Source organism: Cannabis sativa, chromosome 8 (genome assembly GCF_029168945.1).
Source record: "Cannabis sativa cultivar Pink pepper isolate KNU-18-1 chromosome 8, ASM2916894v1, whole genome shotgun sequence".
Taxonomy (NCBI): Eukaryota; Viridiplantae; Streptophyta; class Magnoliopsida; order Rosales; family Cannabaceae; genus Cannabis; species Cannabis sativa.
Window position 1 is genome coordinate 22,381,398 of NC_083608.1, and position 15,542 is coordinate 22,396,939.

General features: G+C 29.3%; 2 protein-coding genes across 4 annotated transcripts; both read left to right on the top strand.

Moving 5' to 3' along the window:
* The first annotated feature begins 726 nt into the window (after positions 1-726).
* Positions 727-2,908, top strand: LOC115701304 (transcription termination factor MTEF18, mitochondrial). 3 transcript variants are annotated; one of them, XM_030629057.2, is made up of 2 exons: positions 727-1,582; positions 1,670-2,908. In XM_030629057.2, exons 1-2 carry the CDS (start codon positions 952-954, stop codon positions 2,731-2,733), a joined length of 1,695 nt encoding a protein of 564 aa, XP_030484917.2. In that variant the 5' UTR covers positions 727-951; the 3' UTR covers positions 2,734-2,908. The 3 variants fall into 3 exon arrangements, with proteins under 3 accessions (XP_030484917.2, XP_030484916.2, XP_060958571.1); XM_061102588.1 differs by having other exon boundaries at positions 741-859; positions 975-2,908; XM_030629056.2 differs by having other exon boundaries at positions 728-2,908.
* Positions 2,909-8,113: 5,205 nt separating this feature from the next.
* Positions 8,114-10,133, top strand: LOC115701329 (uncharacterized). Its single transcript, XM_030629091.2, has 2 exons — positions 8,114-8,497; positions 9,430-10,133. Exon 2 carries the CDS (start codon positions 9,479-9,481, stop codon positions 9,869-9,871), a length of 393 nt encoding a protein of 130 aa, XP_030484951.2. The 5' UTR covers positions 8,114-8,497; positions 9,430-9,478; the 3' UTR covers positions 9,872-10,133.
* The last annotated feature ends 5,409 nt before the right edge of the window (positions 10,134-15,542 follow it).

A 15,542-nucleotide genomic window follows, 5' to 3' on the forward strand; every position in this document is an offset into this window, starting at 1 on the left:
AGTGTCTGATAAAGCATAAGTTATGTATGCTATGATTTAGTCGATAGTAAAGAAGAGATAGATATTTTTTGGGTTTAATTATTGAGTTTATTTTTAAATTTTAATGAAAAAAAAATATCATGGTTACTTGTATGGTTTTTATATTATATAAATAATACAAAATTTAAAAAAAAAAATAACAAAAAAATATCAAAAATTGGGGATATGCGGTTTGTTAGACAGATATGTGACTAAGATGATTTTCTTAATTTAAAAAAATATTGTTTAATTTTTTGGTTTAATTATTGAGTTTATTTTTAAATTTTTTGAAATTTGAAATCTTACACGTGCAATATTAACATATACGGTTGGTTAGAGAGATATGTGTCTAAGATGATTTTTTTTAATTTAAAAAAAAAATTATTTAATTTTTTTGGGTTTAACGTTAACTGTTAAATTAATCGTGTAAGGTTAAATTTAAAAAAAAAAAAAAAAAAAAAAAAATCGTTGAAAAAAAAAAATAAACCAACAAATAATGTTAAATAGACGCTTTTTATATAGAAAGATATAGATATATAGATTGTAGTTTTAATTGATTTAGCCACCTTTTTTGATCGTGGCGTTCGATAGTTAATAAAAGTTAGTAATTTTCCATTCAATAATATATATCGTACGTACCAAAACGACCCCTAAAAACGTGTCGTTTAGTTGTGGGAAGTACTGTCGTTTCGGGCTTCTTAAGCAAAACCCCTTTCGTTCAAGTTTCAACTTCAATTGCAGTGGTGGAGAGGTTGAAGAGGGTTTTACATTCGCGCACAGCTAGCTAATTCTCTCATTCTGACGCTCTTCCTTGCGAACCTACTCACCACCAATGGCGGAGGTAAGATTTCTTTAGAGGATTATACCGATTTCTATTCATATTAAACCCTTAAAACTCCATTACTATTGATTTATATCCTTTTCAAACTTGTGATGACCCATTTGCAAAAGTGCAGAAGCACCTCTATACTGAAATGGGCTTCTTCAAGTTTTGGTCAAAACCAACTTAATTCCTCTAAATCCATAGTTTGGTCATCTGGGTATTCTTTCATTTCTCCAAATACTAGGCTTTATAGAACAAAAAGAGTTGCTCAAACCGAGGACTCTGAAATTTTTGGCCAATTAGAGATTGACAAGGTTGTTAGAATTCCTCGTGCTGTTAAGAAGGAAGCCCAGGCTGCACTTTTGGAGTATTTTTATTCAACTAGAAACTTACAGTTTCTTGATGCAGAGAATATGAGTAGAAACTCGCCTCTTTTCTTGTCAAAGCTTTTGAAACAGGTCAATACTGAGGCTGAGATTGGTCGGTCTATTGCAAGGTTTTTGTGTTACCATCCCGTTAATGAGTTTGAACCTTTCCTTGAAAGCTTGGGATTAAAACCTTCAGAGTATGCTCATCTTCTTCCCCGTAATTTGATGTATTTAACTGATGCTCGTTTGTTGCTTGAGAATTATTATGTGTTGTGTGGTTATGGATTTGCACGCCATAAGATAGGTAAAATTTATAAAGGAGCTACAGAAGTATTCCACTCTGATGTTCAGATTTTGGTGTCAAAACTTAGAGGTTATGAGAAACTGGGCTTTAGTCAATCAACTGTAGTAAAGTTAATCATTTCTAGCCCTTATCTTTTGATTGGAAATGTAAATGCAGATTTTATTAAGGTATTGGAGAGAATCAAGAGTTTTGGATTTGAAACCAGATGGTTCGAGAACAATTTGTTGGAGGATGATGATTACAATTGGAGCCGCATGCTTGAACTTTTATGTCTTTTTAGCAAGATGGGGTTGACCGATGCAGAGATGGCTGAAATGCTTGGTCAGCACCCAGATATTTTGTTTGAGGATTCAGGGGACAGGACAATTTTACTAATTGGGTTTCTATTGAAATTTGGATACTCAATGAACCAAATAGGCCCCATGTTTCTGCAATTTCCACAGGTTCAAGTTGGAAAGTTTGTTTCGAATTTGAGGAGATGCTTCGGCTTCCTGAATGAGATCGAGATGGAGACAACAAAGATGGGGAATTTTTTACGTTCTCACACACTGCTGGTGGGTTCATGTTGTTTGAAGAGTGCTAATAGCTTACTTACATATTTGTGTGTTGGGAAGAAAAGACTTTGTAGTTACATCCAGAAGAACCCACATGAGTTGAAGAACTTTGTTTTGGGAGCAAAAGTTGAGAGACTTCCGAGTTTAGAGGAAGACTCCGAATCAAAACTGCACAAGAACAAGTTTTTGTTAAACTTGGGATATGTAGAAGACTCGAATGAAATGAAGAAGGCGCTAAAGGTGTTCCGAGGCAAAGGAGGGGAGCTTCAAGAGAGATTTGACTTCATAATGAGTTATGGTTTGGAACATGATGAGGTCCGTGAAATGGTTAAAGTTTCACCTCAAATTCTTAACCAGACGAAGAGTGTGATTCAGACCAAGATTGATCTTCTTGTAAAGGAGCTAGGTTATCCCATATCAGCTTTATGGGTATTCCCCTCACTTCTCAACTATACTGTTGAAAGGGTCAAGCATAGGGTATCTATGTATGATTGGCTTAAAAGCCAAGGAATGGCAGATCCCGTGCTAGCTCTGAGCACCATCGTTGCTTGCTCGGAGACCCAATTTGTTAAGCAGTATGTAAATCGTCATCCTAATGGTCCTGAAGCTTGGCAGGATTTGAAGAAGAAAATTTTTTCCAAACAAACAAATAACATTCATTCATAATTAAAGTTGTTTGGGTCCCAATTTTGATATGAAAGCTGTTGGTTTTGTTGCTTATTTCTTTTGTTTTTGAGAAGAAACTAACATATTAGTAGTAGTAACTAGTTTCGTAATAAGGAAACAAACAATTCTGGTGAATGTTTATTATTAGTATAATACATATTTAAAACATGACAAACCACTAATCTAAGTTAGAAGCAATAATGTCTTAAGTTGCTTTGTTTGTAATCTCATATTTTGAGTTTGTATATCTTTGGCTAGATAATTAAGTTGTTGATTGGAAGTTTTCCGCGTCGACGATCATCATACTCTCTCAAAAAAAAATAATAAATATGGAATAAAGTGAAATTTATAGTGTTAATTTTCCCAAACCAAAAACTAATTAATTTGTTTCATTTTCATGCCCACCATCACAAATTAGATACACTCAAATTTTTATGGGCATTTTACAATTTTATATACATTATATTAATTAATTACAAAATATGTGTAAAAAAAAATATATTATCATTTTCTCATACATTTTTATATATAATTAAAAACTTTTTTTCAATTTTTTTTATAATATATATATGGTAATAATTATTGATTATTATATATATGGTAATATTTGTTATGTTTATTTTTATGTTTACAATTATAATAAACATACCAATATCTTATATATTTGTTTATTTTATTTTCTATTAATTAAACATACTGATTTAATAAACAAAATTATAATATTCACATAGGTATTATATCACTCTATGTGTGTTATGTTTATTTTTTAGTAATTTTTTAAAAAATAAATAATATATATAAAAAAATTTATTTTGTTTTATCTTTTTTTTTTTGTTTAATGTGTCGTATTTATTTTTTCTAATTAAATAATTTTTGGAGTTTATAAAGTTATGTTTGTTTATTTATTTTTTGATGTAAGAATTATACTTCAATAGAAAATTCGTTCACTAACTCATTAGAAAATAATCAATATATAGAACAATAGAAAGAAAATATACTTATTTTAGTATAGTATAAATGAGTTATGTTTTTTTTTTTGTTTACAATTATAATAAACATACTAATAATATAAAATACTTTGTATATATATATATATTTATTCTGTTTTGTATTTATTAAACATACTAATTTAATAAACAAAATAATAATATTCACACATGTTTATTATATCACTTTATGTGTCATGTTTATTTTTAGTAATATTAAGTATTGATTTATATTTATATACATTAATATTTATAATTTTGATATTGTATTTTATTAAAAAAAATCTTATCAAATAATAATAATTCATACTAAAATAGATAATAAACATTTATATTTTAATAAAAAAAATATTTAACTTGTTTATTTTTATAAAACTGTTTAATTAATTTTACGAAATTGTTTATTTTGAGTTTTAATAAACATATTTTATTATTTAATGATTAAAATGTATGGTTTTATGTAATAAGTTTTCAAAATGTATAAGTTTTTAAAATAATTTCTTTTTGCACATTTTTGTAATTATGTTGTTTTTGTTGTACATTTATGAAAAAAAGCCCAATTTTTATATATTTATGTAGTTTTTAGTTGTAGGTGATTACTAATTGTACGAAAAGAGTTATTTTTGTTTACATATGAGGCAGATGATGTGGAAATCTTGCTTTCTTTCCATCCACAATGATCTGAGGTTTTTTTTTTTAAAAAAAAAAAGTTGTTTTTAAATTTACTCTACTTTTTAGTTCTTACTTTACTCTATTATAATGTTTTTTTTAATATGTTATATATATATATATATTGTTAAGATTTATAAAAACAAATATTTACAGATTTAATTATATTTTTAAAAGTGTTTTAATATAGAAAACCCTAAATTATATTTTATAAAACCTTTTGTTAAATCATAGAAGAAGAATATGAATATAGATAAGCGAAAGTATTATCTTTAAGCTATTGTTAGAGATTGCTCAAAAGGTTATGATCTTCTAAGAATATACTATTTCTTTAAAATATTGTCTTTGATGGGGAATGAGAGAATACAAAAAAACTTATGGACTACTACCTATTTAAAGACTTATATTATAATGAGTTTTGAATATTTATAATTTGGCTCCTCAAAAAATTATAAATTAACTATGGTATTTACACATTATTTTCATGACAATTTAATACTCTTTTGATACCCATAACATATTTGGTCACTTAATTTTGTATCACACTTTAAAATAGCATATATATTAGACATATGTGCCCACAATAGGATTTTTAATCCAACAATCTCTCCCTTAGACAACATATGTTACCTTACAAAAGTATAACCTTATGAACTCAAAATTTGCTATTATGTAAAGGTATTCACAGCAATTTCGTCCATCAACTATACCCATATAGGATCAAAACGGTTTTCGTCATAACATTCATGACTAAACCCATCAATGGTTACATATACAAATATACTCAAATGACATAGATCAATCATGGATGTGTGACATAGAAATTACATGCAATGAAACCGAACATGATTATTTCCAATAGGTCCTCCTTAAACCAAAGTGAGGTCAAACTTAAACATAACAAAACAGAGTGAATAAACTGAAAACTTTATTTCTGATCAAAAAGTAACCAAATACATAAATGTCTTAAACAAACATAAAGCAAACAAAATACAAACTCCCACTAAATCATAATATCCTCAAGCAATACTATACCCATATGAGCAGTGTGCCTATGAAAGACCTTGGGTGGTAATCTTTTTGTGAGCGGATCCGCTATCATGGAGTTTGTCCCAATGTGCTCTATAGATATTTGTCCACTATGTACTTTTTCTTTTACAGCTAGGAACTTTATGTCAATATGCTTTGACTTGGATGAGCTCCTATTGTTATTGGAATACAACACTACTGATTTATTATCACAAAATAACTTGAGTGGTCTTTCTACATTCTCTAAAATACGTAGCCTAGTGACAAAATTTCTCAGTCATATTTCCTTATTTGATGCCTCATAACAAGCTACGAATTTTGCTGCCATAGTGGAAGAAGCTATAAGTGTCTGTTTGACACTTTTCCAGGATATAGCTCCTCCAACTAACAGAAAAATGTAGCCTAATGTAGACCTTCTGCTATCTTGGTAGCAAAATCAGAATCAGAATACCTTACAACCTCTAAATGATCGGACTTCCTCTATGTGAGCATGTAATCTTTTGTTCTCTGAAGATACTTCATAACCCTCTTGGCTGCTATCCAATGGTCCATACCAAAGTTGCTTAAATATCTGCCCAACACCACAAAATATCTGGACGCGTACATACCAGAAGATACATTAGACTCCCAACAACTGATGCATAGAGAATCTTTTGCATTTCCTGAATTTCAAGGTTACTTTTAGGGCATTGACTAAGACTAAATTTGTGTCCATTAGTAATAGGGGTATCACCTGGTCTACAACTTGCATGCTAAACCTTTTGATTACTTTATTGATATAGCTCTTTTGTGATAATTCAAGAATATCCCGAGAACGATCTCGATGTATTTGAATTTCTAAAATAAAAGAGGCATCACCAAGATTTTTCATCTCAAATTGCTTAGATAAAAAATCTCTTGGTTTCATGCAATAAGCCTACATCATTAGTGACAAGCAATATGCCATCGACATCTAGAACCAGAAATATGTATTTACTTCCACTGAACTTTTGATATACACAATCATCAATAATATTCATCTCAAAACCAAATGAGACAATTACTTGATGAAACTTGTGATATCATTGACAAGAAGCTTGCTTGAGTCCATAGATGGATTTTTTAATTTGCAAACTATATTCCTTAGGTCATTAGACACAAAGTTTTCTGGTTGCTCCATATAAATTACCTCATCAACGTCGCCATCGAAAAATGTTATTTTAACATCTATCTGATGTAACTCAAGATCAAAGCAACAAGTGCCATTATTATCTTAAAAGAGTCTTTCGATAAAATTGGAGAGAAAATCTCTATATAATCAATGTTTTGTTTCTGAGTATAGCCTTTTACTACAAGTCATACCTTAAATCTCACCAAATTATCATATTCATCCCTCTTGGTTTTAAATATCCATTTACAACCAATATTGTTTTTACACCTTTTGGTAATGGGATAACTTCCCAAACCTTATTGTCTTGCATAGACTTATTCTCTTCATTCATGGCATCATTTCACTTTTGAGAGTTAGAACTTTTCATGGCTTGATGAAAGTTGATTGAATCATCTTCCATCAATCCAATTTCATCTTCATGTTCTTGAAGAAATACAAAATAATCATCTGAAATAGCATTTCTTCTCTCTCTTGTGGACCTCTTTAATGGCTTTGGTGCTGGAGGGTGTTGAATTTGTTCTTCTGGAACAATAACCTCATCTTGATTTGGGTGTTGTTCAACATTGTCTTGTTGAGGTTCCAGATTTATTTCTTGATCAATGATAGGTGTGGAAGCCTGAACATTGTCTAAAATGATAGTAGGAACTGACTTTGAATTCATTTCCTCCTCAAAAATAATGTCTCTAACCTTATGTCTTCCCCAAAATTTAACATACTCAAAAAATGTTGCAATTCCCATCTTAAAAATATTTCTGACTGTGGGATCATAAAATATATAGCCCCTAGATTGCTCAGAATAACCAATAAAGTAGCTGGTAAATGTTTTGGAGTCCAATTTATTTTCATGTGGCCTATAAGGCCTTGCCTCAGATGGACATCCCCAAATGTGGAAATGCTTTAGACTAGGCTTTCTACTTGTCCAAAGATCATAAGGTGTCTTTGCAACTGTTTTAGTTAGTACTCTATTCAGAATGTAAGCTGTTGTCTTTAATGCTTCTCCATAGAAGGACTCGAGTAAGGTAGAATGAGTGATCATGCTTCTTACCATATCCTTAAGAATCTTATGTCTTCTTTCAACAACACCATGCATGCTAGGTGACACATATTGCTCACACAAAATATTGCTCACACAAAATATTTTATAATTATCACATATTTATCACTACAAATGTGTTTGAAATCTAGTAAAATATTCACTTATTTCTAAGTCAATTAATATATACATCCATTACAAACACAAAATCTTGGTATTCAAATAAATTATTTTACACAACAGAGTAAAAAAAATAATAGTATACATCTTTTTTTTTCTTTTTTTAAAAAATAATATTGATATATATATTATAACTGTTATGTTATATATATGTATTGAACATACTTTATTTACCTTTTAATTTTTTCTTTTTTTTTTTTACTTTTTTAAAAAAAGATAACATGACATAACATAACATAATTTTTCTATTTAACTATGGCTTTTAACAAATACTTACCTAATACCTACCGTTTAAAATAATAATAATAATAATAAAATAGTTACCTAGCTTTTATCTCAAAAAAAAAAAAACAAAAAACAACAACAACAACAACAACAACAACTTTATTACTAATTATCGTCAATAATCTCTTTCCAAATTCTTTGTGCTTCTCCCATTTGGCTGAACTCTGAAAACTCAACCAACTTAACGCGGCTTCCATCAATTTCTTCAAAGCTTCTAATTTTTTCATGCCAACTCTTCCTCTTCACTTTACTCTCATCATTCTCTGATCTGGGTTATCTTTACTTCTCATTCAGATCCTAATTCTCACAAAGATTTTCTTATCTTGGCTTCTGTTGCTTCACTTTGGAACTAGAAAGAAGCCAATTTGGTTCTTGGGTTATTCATGGTTTTCATTATTAGAGTGTTCAGTCTATGTGAAATCTGCTTTTAAGGTTAGTTTTATATCTATTTTCTGTTTCTGTTTTTGGGTTTGATAACTATTCGATTGGAAGTTGGATAAGCATATTTTCTATTGATTTGGTATTCAAGAAAAGTATATATTATGTTTGTTTTGTGAAAGTTTTGTTCTCAAATTGTGGGTTCCTCTTGATCTTGAACCTGAGGAATGGAAGTAATCTATTTTCTTCAGAATCAAGAGTAGTTCCGCTTAGATTTGATTAAAATACTACTATATCAATCTAGAGTGAATCAGCTTAACACATAAAATTTTGGGTTCAACTCTGTTTATTAGATATTTTAAGAATCCAAACTTGAGATTCATCACTACGGATTCACACTGTTATTGTCTGAGGTGAAGCTGCAATGAGATCGTATTTGTTTTGAATGAAAAGATAATTCGTGTTCTTGTTTTCTGCATAGTTCATCTTGAGTCAATATCTTTGTATAATACTTTTGGAATCCATTTTAATCCATGTTCTTTCTTTCCATGCCATAATCTTTGGTTCCAATTTATATATTTCGTGTTTGATTTAGCATGCTTAGTATTGATTTTAGATTTGGGAATGTACGTTATCAAATATTCAAGATAAAAAGAGATTGAAAAATGATTCAGTGCTTTCATTTCATTATAAAAATACATTTTTATCTTGGCTTGTGCTCCTGTTAGTTTTGATTGAATTTGATTAAATGCCCAAACCCTTAAAATTGTATATTATATTTAGGTTACATATCTCTAGTTGTGTTGTGTCATTTCTTCTATGGTGAAATGATGTTGTTCTCACTATATCCTCATTAGGCATTGAATATGGTTTGTGTTGAATTTTCTGTGTCTTGTTATAAACTATGCAGTTCCTATATTGATCTAGTTCATTAAATTAGCTGATATTGATTTGGCATCTAAAGATCACCTTTTTTCTATATGCAGAAGTTTTCATTAGTTTTGAAAGTTGAAAGAAAATCTTAGAACTTTGACAATGGGCAGAGGTAGAGGTAAAGGGAAAAAGAACACTGTTACAGTTGTTCGAGAAGATCCTGAAAGTGGAGAAGAAAAGGTTCCAGCTTATCGGAGAAGAGGAAGACCACAGAAACCATTGAACGAAGATGTTCAAAGAGAGGAAGAAACTGAGAAAATAGAAGATAGTGAAGAAGGAAAGACTTTGTTATATCAAGGTGCCTCAGAGAATGGTAGGAAAAGACAAAGGTCTACTCCGGTGAAAGAAAATATGGATTCAGTAAAAGATGAGAATGGCATTGAAACAAAGTCCGCACCAGATGAAACAGCAAAGTTTGTTAGTTTCCGCCACATTAGCAGTAGGCGGAAAAACAAGCCTCACCGGGCTGCGGAAGCTGGAGTTGAGTGCAATTGACTAGTGAGTATAGTTCACCTCCTGAAAATGGTTGCTTACCTTCTTATTAATTGTTGCATAAATAGTAACTATCTAAGCAAGGCAAGCCAATATCAGTTTAAACATCTGCTGTACTTTTTGTTTTTTCACCTTACAATTTTTTGGTCCCATTCCTCAAGAATTGGGTGATTTTGGTTAAAAGACTTAAAAATGTACTCCTTTTTTCATTTCCTTTTTGAGGTAATTGATGAGAAGCCTTCATAGAGAAACATTTTTCTCACTACATTCATTCATTTTTCTTACTACATCGTTACTTCTTTGCTTGGCAATGATCTTAATATATATATACACACACATATATGGAGGTAAACTCAGGAAGAAAGGTTTGGAAAGCATTTGTGTTCATGTTAGGAAAACTTGCTGCCCCTTTGATAGGTCAATTTTTTGAGTTGAAATGGAAATGGAGTGCATGGTACTACATTAGCCACTAATGACTTTAATGATAAACCCTTTTATACTTTAGCATTACAGAAAGAAAGAAAGAAGCCCATACTTACAAAAACATCATTATATTTGCACTTGAAGCATTGATTTGATTTGGTGTTACTATATTGTGTATTGCGTCTGTTACAATCATTAGGTAACATAATAAAGGTACATGGTAAAGTGATCAGCTAATGAAAAACTAATCATTCTTAAATTTGGAATCTTTATATGAAAACAAACTATTGTATTTAGAGTGGTTTTAGTAGACGGATGAGGTGTGTGTGGTAGCTGATAGTTGAGTAGTAGTAGATAATGTTAAATTTACATGGACAGAAGTCTACTTTGGTATAGGTTGTTTCAGATGAATTGGTCACTGAAGTGGGAAGTGGGAACTGGACCAACTACTTATATTGTTCTGGTTTCTATTATAATAGCAAGAGAAATGTTAAAGGGCACCAGTGATGTCTAGCACCCTCCTATATGTCAATATCGCTATTGGTTCATCTTAGTATCGAGTCCCATATAATTTAATATAATAGCTTTTAGGGAATATTAATAGCCAATCGCAATGCGCCATGTCGAGAAGGTGCTAGGCACCATTGGTGCCTAATAGCAATGCATATGTCCTTTAAGTATTTTTTGTAGAAAAAGAATTATAAAACAATTGAAAATGGAAAGATTAGAAGCCAAGGCTTCTCGATACCATTTAAGTAGCAAAGCATTTTAGACCAAAGGAAAGAGAACATTGGTGGTGCAAGGTCAGAATAGAAGGGGCGTTATGGAATTATTTGCCTCTTTTTCTTCAATTCCATTGTTATTATTATTAGACTAATTAGTAATTTTTCTCCTGAACTTTGACATATAGTAAATCGTGCCCCCTAAACTTTTTTTACTGTTAAAAATTCCCCCCGAACTATTGAGATTGTTAAATTTAAGGACTTTTATCTAATTTCATTCAATTTTACTGTTTCAGTGATTGTTTATGTACTAAACCATGCTCCCCAGACTTTGATATCTACCAAATCATGCCCCTCAAACTTTGATATGTACTACATCATGCCCCTTGAACTTTCATCCATGTTAGAATTTTTTACTAAAATTAGACGAAAGTCCTTAAATTTAACAATCTCAATAGTTCGGAGGGAAATTTTTAACGGCTAAAAAAGTTCAGGGGGCACGATTTAATACATGTCAAAGTTCAGGGGGGAAAATTACTAATTAGCCTTATTATTATTATTATTTGAGTAATTTGCGGCAAAAATACTTAAGTTTTATCCCGAGTAGTAGATAAATATTTAAGTCGTATTTTTGGCGGTAAAAATACCTTCCGTCACACTTTTGGAACTTCCGTAAGTACCTCTCTGTTTTCTTCCAAGTAAGTGTCCATGTGTCACCCTTTTATTAGTCCACATTATAAATTTTTATTTTTCATTTTAAAATTCATTAAAACTTATTTAAAAATCATTTTAAAATTAAAATAATATATTTAAAATGTATAAAAAATAAAAATAAAACTTATTTTTTAAATTAAAAAACACATAAACTTAAAATCTGATTAATATTAAAAATCCTACAAAACTAAAATCTCGTTCTTCTCCCCTTTCTCTTCTGCGATTTAGGGTTTTTTCTCCCTCATCGTCTTCTGGGAACAAGGATGCGAACCAGGGGTCATCGCTCTTCACCCTCATCGGCGTCGACCTGCGAACAGCCCCCATCGTCATCGTCTTCTTCCTCCTCACCATCAACAACCCTATTTCACCACATCTCATCCTCTTTTTCTTCCTTTTTCTCTTTGTATTCAAATTGTAAAAAATTAAAAACCCCGAATCTCTCATCACTCGAGATCTACCGGTGAGTGACCATGGGATCAAAGTCAGAAGCATGCGGGGTTGAAAGGGTTAGCAAATTTCGGCGTCGACCTGCGGACAGCCCCCTCATCGGCGTCGACCTGCGAACAGCCCCCTCAATGTTTACAGGTCTGAGCTTGAATTTGGGCATTTGGATTTGTGGTCTTTGTTCTACTTCTGGGTTTGAGTTTTTAATTCTAGGTTTGTTTACAAGTCTGACCTTTGTTCTTCACCTGGGTTTTAGTTTCAGTTGTTGCATTTGTATTTTATTTGTAATATATTTTGATTTAGGATCCTGTATAGAGTTTCTGTTCTTGAAAAGTTTTGGGTTTGTTTTAGGGTATTAAATAAATTTTGTATTATTGATGGATAATTGAAGATTTGGATTTGGGTTTCTTTTATTCTTTTTTATTTTGTTTGTTCAAAATCTAAGTTTGCTTCAGACTTTTGATTTTAGTTTTGTTTCAAAATCTGAATTTAATTTATGTTGGAATTCCTTTTAATTCAAAGAGAAAAGAATGGAACAAGAAATAAAAGAAAAATCCATTTAAAAAAAATGAAAGAAAAAAAATTAATTATTTAGGTTTAGAATAATTTTTTAGGTTTCAGAACATATTTTTTATTTATTTTTTTATATATTTTAATTTTTTTTTTATTTTTAAATGATTTTTAAATAAGTTTTAATGAATTTTCAAATGAAAAATAAAAATTAATGATGTGGACTAATAAAAGGATAACACGTGGATACTTACCTGGAAGAAAACGGAGAGGTACCTACGAAAGTTCCAGAAATTTAACGGAAGGTATTTTTACCGCCAAAAATACGACTTAGATATTTATCTGCTACTCGGGATAAAACTTAAGTATTTTTGCCGCAAATTACTCTTATTATTTTCCATTCGCTTGGAGCATCTACCTAGGTGTGTGATCTAGAATATGAAATTTTATAATGTTTTAGAAATGGATCCATCTGTGCATGGAATTTATCAACAACATTTAAGGGAAATTTTCATAAATATATAAATATGGAAATTAAATGTATAGTTTATAGCGTAAATAAATAATATAAAAAAATATGGGATTAAAAAATAATTAATGTTTAAAATATGGAAGAAAAAAAACAATAAATAAGTTTAATAAAATTTGTAGTAATAAGTTCCGCTGAAAAAGTTATCAGAAAAGTCACCGAAAAAGTTAGTGTCGCCAGAAAAATCACCAGAAAAGTCACCGTCATCAGAAGTTACTGGAAAAATCACTAGAAGTATATGTCTCAGATATAACTAAAAATAGAACTGGTTCTATAACATAATGAATAAAAATAAATAAGTCAAACCGATTAATAATTGAAATATAACCGGTTCTGTAACATAATGAATAAATATAAATAACACAAAATAACTCAAACCAGTTATAATTAAAATAGAACCGGTTCTATAACATAGGAATGTACATCGGTCAGTTTGGGATATTTATCCTATATATTTTCTAACCCAATCTAAAGTTCGGGTTGCTAAAATTTAAGTGCAACCCGCCCAATTTTTTTACAAAAATTGTAAACCGACCAACTGTTTAAACCGGCCAAACTTTTTTTTTATTATTATTTTTTAGTTTTAAAGTCAATAAAAATTAAAAAGGTAAATTAAAAATATCAAATTTCACCAAAGCACAACACAATATATATGACTTTAAAACTAACAATTAAGTATATAATTTTATATTATTATATATTTAATCATTTATGTTATATATAATAAAAACTAAAAAGTAAAATAAAAGTCAAAGTCGGGGGCTAATCGAGTTATTCGATTTAATTGGGCGGATTGAACTTATTTTCCTTACAAATATGAGAGAGAGCTTTTGTATACCATCGAAGTCAGTAAATGAATAACCAAATTGCAACCAAACCAAACTACCAAACTACAATTCATACTCATTTATGAGATTCTTTATTTTTGGGCTTTCATGTTTCTACTTTTTCAGGCAATGAAAACAACTCCTTCATAGACTTTATTTATTTTTGGATCTTTTATTTTTAATAGAAACAATAGTAACAGTAATAATACAGCTAGGTGATTCTCTCAGAGTACTTACTGGAAAGATTCTGAGTTGGGATACTACAAAAATTTTGAGATAAAAAAGATAAAATTGAGACATTTTTCGATGTACCCTAAAAAAAAATGATTAGGACACACTTTTTATACACAAATAATGTGTAATTAATTTCAGTTATATAATTTAAAGTGTTATATTTATACTTAATAAAAAATGTAAATGGCTAATATTTTATTACGTTATATGTAGCATTATTTTATACTCATAACTGATATAACAGTCCATATTATAATTATTTAAAATATTTTATAATTTTTCTAAAAAAAAATTAGAATAATTTAACATACTAAAAATAAGTTTGAACCCTATACTGTGGATTGTAAATGATTATGAACTTCTAATAAATTTGTAGTTCTCTTAAATAACTACTTATTATATAAAAAAAAATTGAGATTAAACCATCTCTAATGTATTTAAAAGTTGTGTTAAATTCAACATAAAAGAATGAATTTATATTATATTTAACCTGTTATTTACTATTATACTTCAATGTACTATGTAAGATAAATAAAAAAAAAATATTAATTATCATTAATGGTCATTTTTTTAGAGAAATAATAATGATCATTTAATAACTTATTTATGTGGCATTTGGTAATACTTTTTTAATTATTTTTCTGTTTTTAAAATTTAAAAAGTGTAAATATTTTTCAAAAATATGTTCTATATAAAATTGTTTTCACTTTTTTTAATTTTTTAATTAAGAATCAATTTTTTTTTTTAAAAAAAAAAAGTTACTTTCAATATTTTTTTAAACAATTTTTTTTTCTTAATTAATATTTTGGACTTCGACCAAATAATATTTTTTTTAATCATTGTGAAATAAGAGATTAATGAGAATTAATTAATTATTATTTATTGGCAGAATAAATAATAAATCTTATTTATAGTAAAATTAAAAAATTAATTTTGACCACGTGTAGGCCTAGCCCACATGTGTAGGGTGACACATAAAGGTCTATGTTAATTTTATTTGATTATTTTGTTGGTTAAATAATTCAAATAAAGTTAATTAATTATCTTTTAATTATTGAATTAAATATTATTGGATAATTAATTTAATTAAAATAAAAATAATAAAATTGAAGGATTTAACTGATTTTTGTTAATCAATTATATGATATTTATGTTTGAATTTGAATTAAATTATACTGTAACAAGTAGACAAAAATAAGTATTAGGTTTGAGAGAAATTAGGATTGATTCTCTCTCTCTCTCTCTCTCTCTCTCTCTCTCTCTCTCTCTCT